The 13,315-nt window shown below is 60.6% G+C and overlaps 1 protein-coding gene across 3 annotated transcripts in view; it reads right to left on the reverse strand.

Annotated features, from left to right (window-relative positions):
* Positions 1-13,315, reverse strand: part of EVC2 (EvC ciliary complex subunit 2) — a 79,190-nt gene that overhangs the window by 61,422 nt on the left and 4,453 nt on the right. For 2 of the 3 annotated variants that reach the window (XM_062213003.1, XM_062213005.1), the window contains exons 3-7: positions 12,469-12,635; positions 9,497-9,565; positions 8,645-8,831; positions 5,791-5,900; positions 4,502-4,555 (exon numbers count right to left, since the gene is read on the reverse strand). In XM_062213003.1, the coding sequence (XP_062068987.1) occupies positions 4,502-4,555; positions 5,791-5,900; positions 8,645-8,831; positions 9,497-9,565; positions 12,469-12,635 (587 nt within the window). The remainder of the gene's footprint in view (positions 1-4,501; positions 4,556-5,790; positions 5,901-8,644; positions 8,832-9,496; positions 9,566-12,468; positions 12,636-13,315) is intronic. The other variant, XM_062213004.1, reaches the window with a different exon arrangement.

Raw genomic sequence — 13,315 nt, forward strand, 5'->3', positions numbered from 1 at the left:
CACCGGCCACGGAAGGCTGAGGATCCGTGGAGCCCCCAGACTGGGACCGACTCGCCCGTGGGCAGGGTCACTGTACTGTAACAGAACTCTCTGCAGGTGCACACTGACACTCCCTCTTTCCCTCTCTCCCCTCCTTCCCTCCTCCCCTCCTCTCCCCCATTCTTCAGGAAGCAGAACAGAACAGCTGAGCCAGGGCACCTCATTTCTCTTCTTCCCCCACCCCCACCTTCTCTGAACCCACACCTGGGATCCTGCCCTCCTTTGGCAGGTGCACGGCCAAGGGTTGAGGCAATATAGGCAGCTCAGTGGAGGGAGCAGGAACTGGCTTCCTGAGCCACACAGCTGAGGACAGCATGCCTGTACCTAGCAAGGGGGCAGCCCAGGATCAGCCCCTCCGGAGGCCACCATCGGTCACCCTTCTCTCCTGCAAGTCCCCCTGGCTGACACCCGCTGGTGGGGCGGGCCTCCAGGGGCCAGCGAGCTCACTACCCCTACTTTATCTGCATGGCACATTATGAAAGGCCCTGCTCGCCTGTGTGCTTGTACTACCTGACTTCATTCCTCCATTAACATGGCCAAAGGAGAATAGGTCTCAAGATGTAGCATTCTGGGAAGGGGGAGGAGCCACATAATCAGTCAGCATCGTCACCATCACCATCGTTGGCATCACCACCAACACCATCATCATCACCATCATCACCCCCATCTCCAATATCTCCATCACCATCATCACCATGATCACCATAATCACCATCATCCCAACCATCTCCATCAACACAGCCACCATCTCCATCACCACCACCATCATCACCACCACCACCATCATCACTATCATCTCCATCACCATCCTCACTCACAGCATCACTACCATCCTCACCATCTTCCTCACCATCTCCATCACCACCACCACCATCATCACCATCATCTCCATCACCATCCTCACTCACAGCATCACTACCATCCTTACCATCTCCATCACCACCACCACCATCATCACCATCTCCATCACCACCACCATCATCACCACCACCACCATCATCACCATCACCATCCTCACTCACAGCATCATAACCATCCTCACCACCATCCTCACCGTCTCCATCACCACCACCACCATCATCACCATTTCCATCACCACCACCATCACCGAATTGAGCAGATACTGAGCACCAAGATTGGTGCCAAGTGCTTCACATTTAATTAATCCATTTAACCATTGCACCAATACTGTGAGATGGGACGCCATTCTAATCCTTGTTTTAGAAATGATAACACCAGGGGCCGGCACTGTAGCTTAGTGGGTAAAGCAGCGCCGGCATCCCAAATGGGCACCAGTTCGAGTCCAGGCTATTCCACTTCCCATCCAGTTCTCTGCTATGGCCTGAGAAAGCAGAATAAGACGGCCCAAGTGCTTGGTCCCCTGCACTTGCATAGGAGACCCGAGGAAGCTCCTGGCTCCTGGCTGTGGATCAGCACAGCTCCGGCTGCTGTGGCCAGTTGCGGAGTGAACCAGCAGATGGAAGACCTTTCTCCCTGTCTCTGCCTCTCACTGTCTATAACTCTGCCTCCCAAATAGATACTTTTTAAAAGAAATGATAACACCAAAGAACAAACAAGTGAAATAAACAGCCCAGGGTCACAGAGGTGGGAAGCGGTAGTTCCAAGTTCACACCAGCAGTCTGGGTGTGAACAGCAGCCGCCACCCCACGGCTGGCACTCCGGGGTTCAGGCTACGCCCTGTCTTTCTCCCGGGAGCCCTGGGCTGGGTCGCCAGGGGTTGGCATCACTGTTGTGTTTTGATTCCCACTTTGATTATGGGCGGGGGAGGGGGAGGGAAAGGGTCATGGGCTCCACCAGATTCACTCTATAAGTTTCAAAGAACCGTTTACATTCAGAATTGCTATGACCACTTCACATGTACACAAACTGAACCTTACAGTAATCCTGTTAGCCCCAAACCCTCCACCAGGTGGCTACGGCACTGCAGGCAGCCAGGTTTGGCCCTGTGTTTGGTTACAGCGGCAAACATTCCCGACATCCAGTTAATGCATCGACTCAGCGAGCACCGTGTGGGGCACTGCGGGGGAGCGGGGAGAGAAGCAGACCCAGCTCCTGCCCCCAGGAGCTGACCACCTGACGGACAAGCAGCCACGGAGGATGGCGGTGGGCCTGGGTGGAGACCGGGAGGCATCAGAACCAGGGGCCCGCCTCCCTCCGACATCAGAGGACCAACGTAGGGGCTGTCCAAGAGCTGACTCCAATAGGCAGAAGGGAAGCAGCCACACAGCGGGAGCAGCCTGAGTCGGCCTGCAGGTAGCAGAAGGAGCCCAGGTCCCCACGGCCTGGAAAGCAGGTTGGGGACTGCGACATCACTCTGGGGGCTTAGGGGGATCAGCACAGGGTCCTAAGTAGGGAAGAAACACGGCCAGATGAGAGCACTAGAGAGGGAGTGTGGGCACCTGCATGCCTCCCGCCCACAGGAAGCCAGGCTGTGGCTCACAGGCTGGGTGCCTCCACTGACGTGAAATTGACCAGTGGGCAAGTCCACAGGGACAGGGACAGATGAGCAGTGACCAGGCGCTGCGGGAGGGCAGTGGGGAGTGACGACAGCTGGGCGGTGTTTCCCTCTGGGCGATGAGGTGTTCTGGACCGGATGGTGGTAGTGGGTGCACAGCGTGGTGAGAGCGTGAGATGCCAGCAACAGGAACCTCCCAGGGACGTGCCCTTCACCTCACACGTGGAGCACAGAGCCCGCCCCCCGCAGCGGAGCCCACGGCCAATCCGAGCCGCGGAGGGGCTCGCACAGAGCCCACACACCTCAATCAGGCAGCGTCAGTCACCTCCTCCCAAGTGGCCATCGTCCTCACTGATGACCATCAACTCAATCACTGGATGTCACCCGCTGAGCGCCACCTGCAGGGCCAGGCTTGGTGGAGGACACAGGCTGTGCCAGACACGGCCTCACCTGCTGTGAGCTCCCACGCAAACACGGGGACCTGCTCTCCCTGGTCTCTGACTGCCTCACTAAACCGTCGGCGTGCTAAGTAAGGGTTGGCCTCTCTTGTGCAGGCTCCTGGCTCGCCAGGAGATGCTGTGGGACTGGCAGGGTTTTGCAGCCAAACCGCTGGGTTCAAACGCCGGCTCCGTGCTCGACCCCTTCTGGGAGTCTGGGGTCTTGGGATGTGCCCCAATAAAAACCCTGGCGCTGGGTCCTAAGGAGCTGCCCTGGCAGGCAACACGGGGCGTGAGCTGTCACGGCCCCCAGCTGGGGCATGGGGTGCACCTGCTGGGAGGCCACGTGGACAAGGCTCCAGATGTCACCCTGTGCCTTTTCTCTTTGCTGTCTCGTGTCCTTTTGCTGCCAGAAGTCACGGCCAGGACCCCAGCCTCTCGTAAGTGCTTAGAGTTGCCCCAGGGGACCCTGACATTCTAGCCATGGGACCTGGGGTGCACTGCTCAACCTCAGCGTACCTCAACTTTCCTGTCTGTGCAATGGGAGATAATTAGGACAGAATCCGTCTCACAAGATTGTGGGGGAAAGGCAGGATTGTGCGCCGCTCGGCTGGCACTCAGCAGGTGCTGAAAGACTGAAGCGTCCCACAGGGTGACGGTTCACGTTCAGGGTCACGTGCCTGGGAGGGCGGCTAGCGGGCACGTCCCAGAGGACTGAGGAGGGGGCTCCATCTTCCAGGTGGGCAGCCAGCAGGTTGGGGACTGGGCAGAAGAGACACAGGAAAAGCCTGGAGCAGGGACGCCCTCCACTTCCTCCTCCTGGACATCAGACGCCCAGGCTCCGACCTCGGGCTCCAGGGCCGGCACGAGGACCACACTTGGGGTTCTCGGGCCGTCAGCCGTGGACTGAGAGCTACGTCGCCAGCTTCCCCGATCCTGAGGCTTCCAGAGTCGGAGGGACCCATGGCACCGGCCTGCAGATGGCAACTGGGGGACTTCCCAGCCGCACCCGTCACGCGAGCCAATTCTCCCGAGAGCACCTCTCAGAGAGGAACAGGTTCATGGCTATGGGTGTCGGGGAAAAAGCCACGCCTGGTTTCCAGACATGTCTCCACCGAAAGAAGCCTACAACTCCACTGCATTTCCCACGTCCTTTAGGAAGCATCCGCACAGATCCAAACAGCCTGCACCTCTGCAGAGAGCCCCGACCAAAACACGCAGGGAGCAAACGCTCGACAAACACGCGTGCACGTGACAGCAAAACATCCCCAGCCGCTGGACACTGGGGGACAGGCAAGGGCACGGTGGCCACCCACACAGATGGCCAGGAGGAGCCTCGGCCTGGCCCGGCAGTGACCAACCACCCTGCCCAGACGGAGGGTCGTGAGGGGACGTGGCCAGACAGCTCGGGCCACACGGGGAGGACGGGTGGGACGACACAGAGTCCCCAGCATCAGCACACATCTGGCTGTGAGCTCGGACACGAGCCCGACACAACCCAGGCGACGCACAGGCAGGGGAGGGTGCTCGGTCCCGGGTTCCCTCTTACCGTGACCTTTTCTTCTACCGTGATGGTGAAGTGGGCTTTGAGCTGTGAGCTGTTCTAGAAAAGGAAGAGAGAGAGAGCACCATGGTGAGCAGCTGTGGGGCCTGACCCGCGCGGGAACGCCGGCTGCCCTATCCCAACGCCTGACGTCACCGCCGGCTCCAGGCTCCTGGGTGTGCCGGGGCTCAAAGTCCTCCAGCAGGAAACCCAAGCACTGGCCTCCGCGGTGCAATGCCAGCAGCAGGGAGAGGCGGGCCTGGGGTCGCAGGCTCACCCACAGCGAGGCCGCCCTGTGCCGAGTGACGCGGAGCGGTCACCCCTGAGCACCCACTGCCTGCCAGGTGGGGACCACGTCCACCCCTCCCTCTAACGCACTCCACTGCGGAGCCCCATCTCCTAATACGCCTGCTGCCAACATCGCCCCTTCTGACGCTCCCCTGCCCAGGAGCCACGGCCCGTGGGAACGGGAAGGCTGAGGGCTGAGGGCTATCTGACTGTCCACGCATGACGTCCGAGGCGGCCCACCAAGGCCATGCTTCCTCCTGGGCTAGAAGCCAAGCACCTCGCAGGACAGGGCAGCGACCAGAGCCAGAATTCTGGGTTTATCCGGCGGCCTGACCTTGGCCATGGGAGTGACCTCCTGTGCCTCGGGCATCCTATTCAACTTGTAGGGCTGCTGTGGGGGTTAAATGGGTTGACCCAGAACCCAGTGGCCTGCCCGGCTCGCAGGGAGTGTGGGAAATGCCCAGTGCCCTCGGCGGTCGTAGGGACAGTCCCCGGACCAGCAGGAAGGCGGGGTGGGGGTCCCCTGTCCAGAACGCCTGGGATCCCAAACGTTTTGGGTTTCAGATTCGTCCAGATTTTTAGAATGGCCACACGGACTGATGGGATACCCTGGGGACAGGACCCAGATCTGATTATCTTCACAAACCCCGTGTGCACACACCCTGAAGAGAGGAACTTCCTACAGCAGCTTGGGCGCCCCTGTTTCCACCACAGCCAGCGCGTGAGGTCACGCGTGGAACTGTCCACCTGCAGGGTCACGCTGGAGCATTTCCGGTTTCCGATTAGGGACGCTCACCCCGAGGTTATCACCGTACATGACCTGGCCTTGGGACTTGGGGCCGGGAGCCCAGGGAGCTTGGCCCAGTCGTGGCTGTTTGGCCACTGGGGGAGTGGACCAGAAGGTGGGAGAACTCCCTGTCTCTCCATCTTCTCGGCCGCTCTGCCTTTCCAATGGGCAATAAATCAACACATCCTTAAAACAACCACAACAGTGAGAAAGGAAGTACCAGCGACCAGCTCCGAAAGGTGAGCTGGGCAGGAAGCGTCAGGCTGTTTCCAGTTCCCAGGGCTCTGGCGTCCATCGAGGCCGTGTAGCTGACCCAGTAGGAGTCTCCAACTGCCCAGAGAGAGGTGAAGGTGTGAGGGAGGAGCTGGCCACACCCTGCCCATGCCCCGCACAGCCCCGCCCCCGACAGCTGTGCCCCGGCTTGGGAGGCTCAGCTCCTGCCTTGGGATCTCACCTGCCTGGGATGGGGGGCATGTGCTGGGGACGATCAAACAGTGGGGCACACCTGCTCCCCCTCTCCCTGCTCCTGCTATAGCCCCCTGTGAGCTGGTCCCCTCCCAAACAGGGCAGGCTGCCCCCAGCCCAAGGAGCCACCGCTCTGACTGGTGGTTTGGATGTGCAGGGTCACTGGCCCTTCCTGCTTGTCCAGGAAGCAAGACCACTGGGCTCCTCCGCACAGGGGGACAGGTGACACAACCCACCTGGCTGTGCCGGGCACTGCTCTCCACGAAGCCTGTCCCCTAGCCTTGCCTTCCTCTCCCACAGGGCTGCACACGTGCCCTACCGTGCCACCACCGTGCACTTAACTTCTCAGTGTGCAGACTGCAACTTTGTAAGGACGAAAGCAGGAAGCAGCGAGGGTCCGGGAACTGCATGTTTTTCTGTTTTGTTTGTTTTGTTTTGTTTTGTTTTTACAGGCAGAGTGGACAGTGAGAGAGAGAGAGACAGAGTGAAAGGTCTTCCTTTGCCGTTGGTTCACCCCCCAATGGCCGCCGCGGCCAGCGCTCCACGCTGATCCGAAGCCAGGAGCCAGGTGCTTCTCCTGGTCTCCCATGCGGGTGCAGGGCCCAAGCACTTGGGCCATCCTCCACTGCACTCCTGGGCCACAGCGGAGAGCTGGCCTGGAAGAGGAGCAACCGGGACAGAATCCGGCGCCCCGACCGGGACTAGAACCCGGTGTGCCGGCGCCGCAGGCGGAGGATTAGCCTAGTGAGCCGTGGCGCTGGCCGTTTTTCTGTTTTGAAAACCCCAGCCTTCCCCAGACACGACGCAGATGACGCAGGCGAGGTGAGAAGGGCGCAGTCCCGGCTCCCTGGCGCGGTGGCTTCACCTCTGCCCAGGCCCTCGCCCCTGCCTTAACCCAGCGGAGGCCCAGACAGGGCTGAGGGGACAACACGGCGCTTCCTGCCGGAGCAGCGGCTGAGTTGGGGGATTCGACGTGCTCGGCGTCACCTGAGCACAAGGCGGTAGCCCCTCACCCTGCTATCCTGTCACCTGTTGCTAAATGACACTGGCTCTACGGCAGGGACAGTCACGAGGAGGAGGCGGCCAGCGTGAGTGAACTGGGGTCTGATGGTTTCTACCTGCTCGCTCTTTGCAGGGCCAAAGTCAGCCCTGAAAATCAATGTCACACTCCTTGTCACAGAGCGGAGGTCACGGGTCAACGTGATTCGTTTCACAGCAGAGCTCAGGTGTGGCCACAAACAGAAGGTGGGGCAACAGAAGGAAGACAACTAAATACGACTCGCGCCAGGGGCGCGGCCCACAGGCATTCACGGCATTCACGCCCGTCACGGCTCCCCGGGGTCGCCCTGAACCCCACGCTCAGTGCGGGGATGAGGAGCCGAGGCTCAGAGGCACCCCGGCAGAATCTGGGGTGACCACGCGTGGGAAGCGCTAAGTGCAGGCAGGGGCAGGTGCGTCTCTGCAGGGGGTGGGAGGGAGGCAGGTGACTTTGGGGCCACACCCCCCCGTCAGCACTTTCCACACGTGTGGCGGCTACAGGGGCGAGCGGGGGCCGGGATGAGGTAGGGCTTCCTGGAAAAGGGGGTGCCAGGGCTGAGCTCCAAAGATGCGAGAAGATTTGAGCATCCGGTGGGGAGGGGATGCTGAAACGGGAGCAGGAACAGGCGCTGGGAGCAGGGAGCCAGGGGCCGGGCAGGCCTGGCGGCATCAGGGAACATACAAACCCCCTGGTGACTCGGATGAGGGAGGCAGGCACTGTGGTCTCAACGCCACCTCCACGCCGAGCACTGCTGGACAGGTCAAGGTCACGCGGACCCGGGGGCCTCCTGGGGACCATCAGCTGGTAAGCAGCTGGGCCGGGTGTCATCCCAGGTCCACCTGAGCCCGGCTCTGTGAGCTGCCTGGGGCCCCGTGTGCCGCTCTCCGCACACAGGCTTCAGAACTGGGGTGGGAGGGAGGCAAGGCCTGGGCTTCCTGCTGGGACATAGCACAGTGCACTTTGGGCATCTCTCAAATCGGAGCCGGCAAGGTTACCACATGAGGTTCGGCTCCACCGGTGGCTCCTGTCCATCGGATTGTGTTAAGAAGGACTCTGAGGCAGCTCGGCTCAGAGGGACAGAGAAGTGGGAGAAGCTAAGGGGCCGTGAGCACAGGGCGGGAGGGGCTCCAGGGGGGAGAGGCGTTGGGGCAGACGGGGCCAGCCTGGGCGCTGTGAGGCTCAGCCCACGGCCTTGGCCAAGTCCCTCCAGCCCGTCAGTCCGTCTCTCCCTCTGTAATGAGGGACCCAGAGGAAGACAACGGGTCTGCATCCCACCAGGGACGCCACAGCAACTCCTGGGCCCCAGCACTGCGTCATCAGCCAAGGACAGCTGAGCACAGGGGTGGCGCTCCACGGACACACAGCCACCCCACTGGGCACGCCTGTGCACGCCTGGCCATCTGCCTTCTGTCCTTCCCAACCCCAACACACTCCTCATGTGGCTGAGCGACGGCGACGGCGACGGCGAGGCCCACCGTGGGGACTGACCACACGATTGTGCACACTTAGACCCTGCCCGCCCACAGCACCCGTCACCTCCAGCCCCGACACGCCGACGCTCTGCTCAAACCTTCCAGAAACTTCTTCTGGAAAGCCTGGAACCCATCCGAGGTCTTGTTCCCGGCCGAATCCCTGATGGTGAGGCCGGTGACGTTGTCCAGCAGGAGCAGGTCTGAGAGGTTGGCCGACGAGGGCGTCTTGGTGTTGTCCACCAGCAGCCGCACCTGCACGGTCTGCCGGTCATTCTGCCCGGACACCTAGGACAGGAGGCGAAGGAAGGAGCAGGGAGGACATTGGGGTCACACAGAGGCACTGAGACTTCATCGGGGGCCGGCGCTATGGGGCAGCAGGTAAAGCCGCCGCCTGCAGTGCCAGCATCCCATATAGGTGCTGGTTCGAGTCCTGGCTGCTCCACTTCTGATCCAGCTCCCTAGGAAAGGATGGCCAGAGTGCTTGGTCCCTGCCAGCCATGTAGGAGACCCGGATGAAGCTCCTGGCTCCTGCCTTACACCTGGCCCAGGCTCGGCCATTTCGGCCATTTGGGAAGTAAACCAGTGGACGGAAGACCTCTCTCTCTCTCTCTCTCTCTCTCCCCTCCTGCCCCATAACTCTTTGAAATAAATAAAATTAATCTTTAAAAACTTACAAGTGTCCTAGCCATGCTTAAAAGTTGTCAGCTCTTCCTTGCCACTCTGAGCGGTCACCATGGATTCTCACCACTAACGATTTAATTACTACAGAAAGAAAACCTCAGTCCTAATCACTCCGGACAAGGGAGCAGACCCCACGCCACGGACTCCGTCACTCGCAGGTGGGGCCACGGCAGAGAAGCCCCCGACTTGCCAGCCCTCAAACGCCTGCTCCTCCCACACGACCTGGACAAAATCGGTGTCTCTCCAAGTACCCGCGCCTCTGCACTCACCAGGGCACACTTCCGAAACACGACTCCGCCGTGCGAAGCCCCAGGCGCTTCTCTCGGAACGTCCCCGGACTACAGGACAACACACAGGGCGTCAGAAGGCGAGAAACAGTCCGTGCCACACACATTTAATAGAGAGACCAGACGAGGGCCTCCGTGAGCCAGGGCGGACGGGTGGCTGCTGGCGACCCGCTCCCGGGCATCTGGCAGGGTTTTTCTTGGACAGCATTACAGTGCCAAATTCAAACCCGTGCAGAACGAGCGCGGACAAAGCCTGCACAGGAGGGGCGTCTGCTGCCTCGGGGACTCGGCTCGCCAGGGCCAGCGCCAGCCCAGCAACCCGAGCAGGACCCCGGGAAGACCACGTCACGAGGGGTAACACGCTTGGCTCTCTCTGCAGGGACGGCCACACCTCCCCTGCTCTCTGCCTTGTGCACCTGTCACCTGCAGGGGGCTGAGCTGTGCTCCGAGCGGCAGCTCCGTGCCACTAACCACAGCGGCAGCCATCATCCACCCAGCGCCAGGCGCTGTCCCCTCCTTGCACGTGTGAGTTCTGGTCGTCCCCTTGCACAGGCGTGGACACTAGGGCTCAGCAAGCTTCCCCAGCTGCCCAAGGGACTCCTCCCAGGCAAATGTGACTCCAAATGCTACGTCCTCCCCCAATACGCATCCCCTCTCCAGGGTACCTCCCGCTCACTGTGCAGGAAACGGACGACGGTGCGAAGAGGGAACAGGCCCACAGTGTGCAGGACAAGCCCGATGCAGGCCCCTGGCTGTGGCCGGCTTCTCGCTCACCACACCCTGCTGCCTCTCTGACCCACCAGGGCCCTCGCAGAATACCGGCTTCTGTTCTCCCCACCCTATTACATCCGTGATAAACATGGCTCATTGCACAAGTCACGGCAGGCAGGGGCACTGGGGGCTTGGGGGCACTGCCACCTGCTGCCCAGAAGGGCTGAAAGAGCAGCGATGACCACCAGGGGGTGGGGTGTTGGCCCCGGAAGCTATGTCCACACCCTGCTTCCCAGAACCTGCGAACGTGGCCTTGTTTGGAAAAGGGGTCTTAGAAGATGCAAAGGGCCTCAAGATTAGCTCCCCGTGGGCCCTGCAGGTGGCCCCAAAGCCAGTGACAACCATTGACATGAAGGGTGGAGAGGAGGGGCCAGACACGGAGGAGGCTGTGCGAAGATGCAGGGCGCAGCCAAGGAATGCAGGGGCCACCACGCGCTGGAAGGACCTCCTGGGTGGCCTGCAGTGGCTGGACCGTGATAGTGGCCCCCGGCCTCCAGAACACGGACAGAAGGCGTTTCCACTGGTCTCGGCCTCCAGTCTGTGCTGACGGCTCGTGGCTGAGCTCAGTGGCTCTCTTACCCCTGGAAATTACTGAATGGCAGCAGGCATTGGCTCTAATGGTTGAGACGTCGCGTGGGACACCAGCATCCCGCACCCGAGCGCCTGGGCTCCAGGGCTGGCTCTGCCCCCGATTCCTGCTGATGTACACTGGGAAGCCGCCCGCGGTGGCACAAGTATGTGAAGACCTGTCGCTCGCGGGGGATCGGGATCGAGTCCCCGTTCCTGGGGCAGCCTGGCCCAGCCCCAGCTGGGTGGGCATTTCAGGGGGCGGCCAGCAGATGGCAGCGCTCTCCCTGCCTTTAGGCTTCTGTGTGTCTGTCTGCCTTTCAAGTAAAAACAACCACATAAAAAGTTAAAAATTAAAAGATAATGAAACTTTACACGGGAAGATGGTCATTCATGGAGCCGACGCGTGCGACGGCATATGAGCCAGCAGCAGGGCGGTGTCACAGTACGGCAGGCTCAGCCACCGCTTGGAATACCCTCACCCCACCACGGAGCGCTGGCTCAGTCCCGGCTCCTCTGCTCCAAGCCAGCTCCTAGCCAGCTCCTAGCCAAGGACCTGGAAAGGCAGCACATGATGGCCGAGGCGAGGGGAGCCCGGTCACCCCCACGGGAGACCAAGATGGAGCTCAAAGCTTTAGGCTTTGGCCTGGCCCTTCCCAGCTGTTGTGTGCACTGGGGTACTGAATCAAAGGATGAGAGACTGCTCTCTCTTTACCTCTCTTTCTGTCTTCCTCGCTCACGCTGTGTCACTCTGCCTTGCAAATAAACAGAGAAATCAAAAATCCGTCTTAAACAAAACCCAGCAAAAGCCTGGAGTAGACTTGGCTCTGTCACGTCTACCTTTCTTTTTTAAGATTTATTTATTTATTTGAAAGGCAGAGTTACAGAGAGGCAGAGAGAGAGAGACAGAGAGAGCTCTTCCATCCGCTGGTTCACTCCCCAGGTGACTGCAATGGCCAGAGCTGTGCCGATCCGAAGCCAGGAGCCAGGAGCTTCTTCCAGGTCTCCCACGTGGGTGCAGGGACCCAAGGACTTGGGCCATCTTCTACTGCCTTCCCAGGCCACAGCAGAGAGCTGGATTGGAAGTGGAGCAGCCAGGACTAGAACTGGCACCCACTGGGATGCCGGCACCAGAGGCGGACACTCAGCCTACTAGGCCACAGCACCGGCCCTCCTTTCTGTGGGTCCCAGAAGCAGTTTCTGAGTCTCCCCTTGGACTTCCCATCTGTGAGATGAGAGTCAGAATACTACTTGTTCAGGTCACTCACGATGCGGCTGGTGTGAGATTCTGCACACACACAGTGACGTGTGGTCGGCGTGTGTGCGTGCTCCCTGCCGAGGGGCCGGCAGTACCAGCCGGGAGTGAACCACGCCGGGCCAAGCACACGCCGGGCCAAGCACATGCCAGGCCAGGTCTCGGCAGCAGCTGCCTCCCGCTCGGATCCCAGCCTCCTGTTCTAAACCCTCTACATCCGTGACAAAACAGCCCTGCATTTACCGAGCGAGAAGGAGCCGGCCTTCCTGAAGAACAAAGAACATTTTTGTACACAGTTGGCTCAAAATGCGCTTCTCTCCAACTTCTGCTAAGCGTATTCAACTGTCGACTTGTCACTTACCAGGCGGTGTGCTACGGGGGACTCTGTTTTCAAGAAGGTCTTCCCAGGCCAGGAAGGCAAGAAAGCCAATAAGGAATGACCCCAGGGCCCAGGGGAGGCTGCCGAAGTCGGGAGCGGGCTGAAGACCTCCGCTTGTTCGGTGGCTCTCACGCCGACAGGTGCTTCTGCTACGGAAGAGCAACGCACCGGCATCAGGGCTGCAGACTGGGTAAGACGCGGCGGCTGAGCCCGGGAGGACTACGCGGTACACAGAAGGCGCTGGGAAGTGTGTGCTAAGTTAACGAGGGGATGGACAGACGGATGGGTGGATGCGTGGACAGATGGACAACACCCTCTCGACTTTGCCAGGAAAATGAGGCACGCTGCATACAGGAAACTGGGAGCTTAGGACGAGCACTTCTCAAAGCGAGGTCTCTCGGTCTAGGTCAAGTGCTAACGTGCACATCTCCCTGTGTGCCCCAGCTGGGACCCAGAAGCACTGGCAAGGTGGCTAATGGGCGAGTCTTCTACACACGGACTCCGACAGCCCCGGATTCAAAGCCTGGCTGTGCCACTCACCCGCTAGAAGCCCTTGGCCGAGTCACCTAACCTCTCTGCACCTTGATCTGGTTTGGGCATAGCCGTTGGCCCAAAGGTTTGGGTGCTGGGGGCTCGGCAGCAGGACCCTGGGGGGAGGTGGCTGGGGTGCGGGGGACCACCGTCCTGAGGGGCGAGTGCTGGGCTTGTGCGGGAGTCAGCTCTCACGGGAGTGCAGCAGCTCCCGCAGGAGCGCACCATGACACGCGAGTGAGGCTGGCTCCTCGCTGCCCATCTCGCCACGGCAGCTCTCCCAAGAGCGCTCCTGCCA

This window comes from Lepus europaeus, chromosome 16 (assembly GCF_033115175.1).
Source record: "Lepus europaeus isolate LE1 chromosome 16, mLepTim1.pri, whole genome shotgun sequence".
NCBI classification, from domain to species: domain Eukaryota; kingdom Metazoa; phylum Chordata; class Mammalia; order Lagomorpha; family Leporidae; genus Lepus; species Lepus europaeus.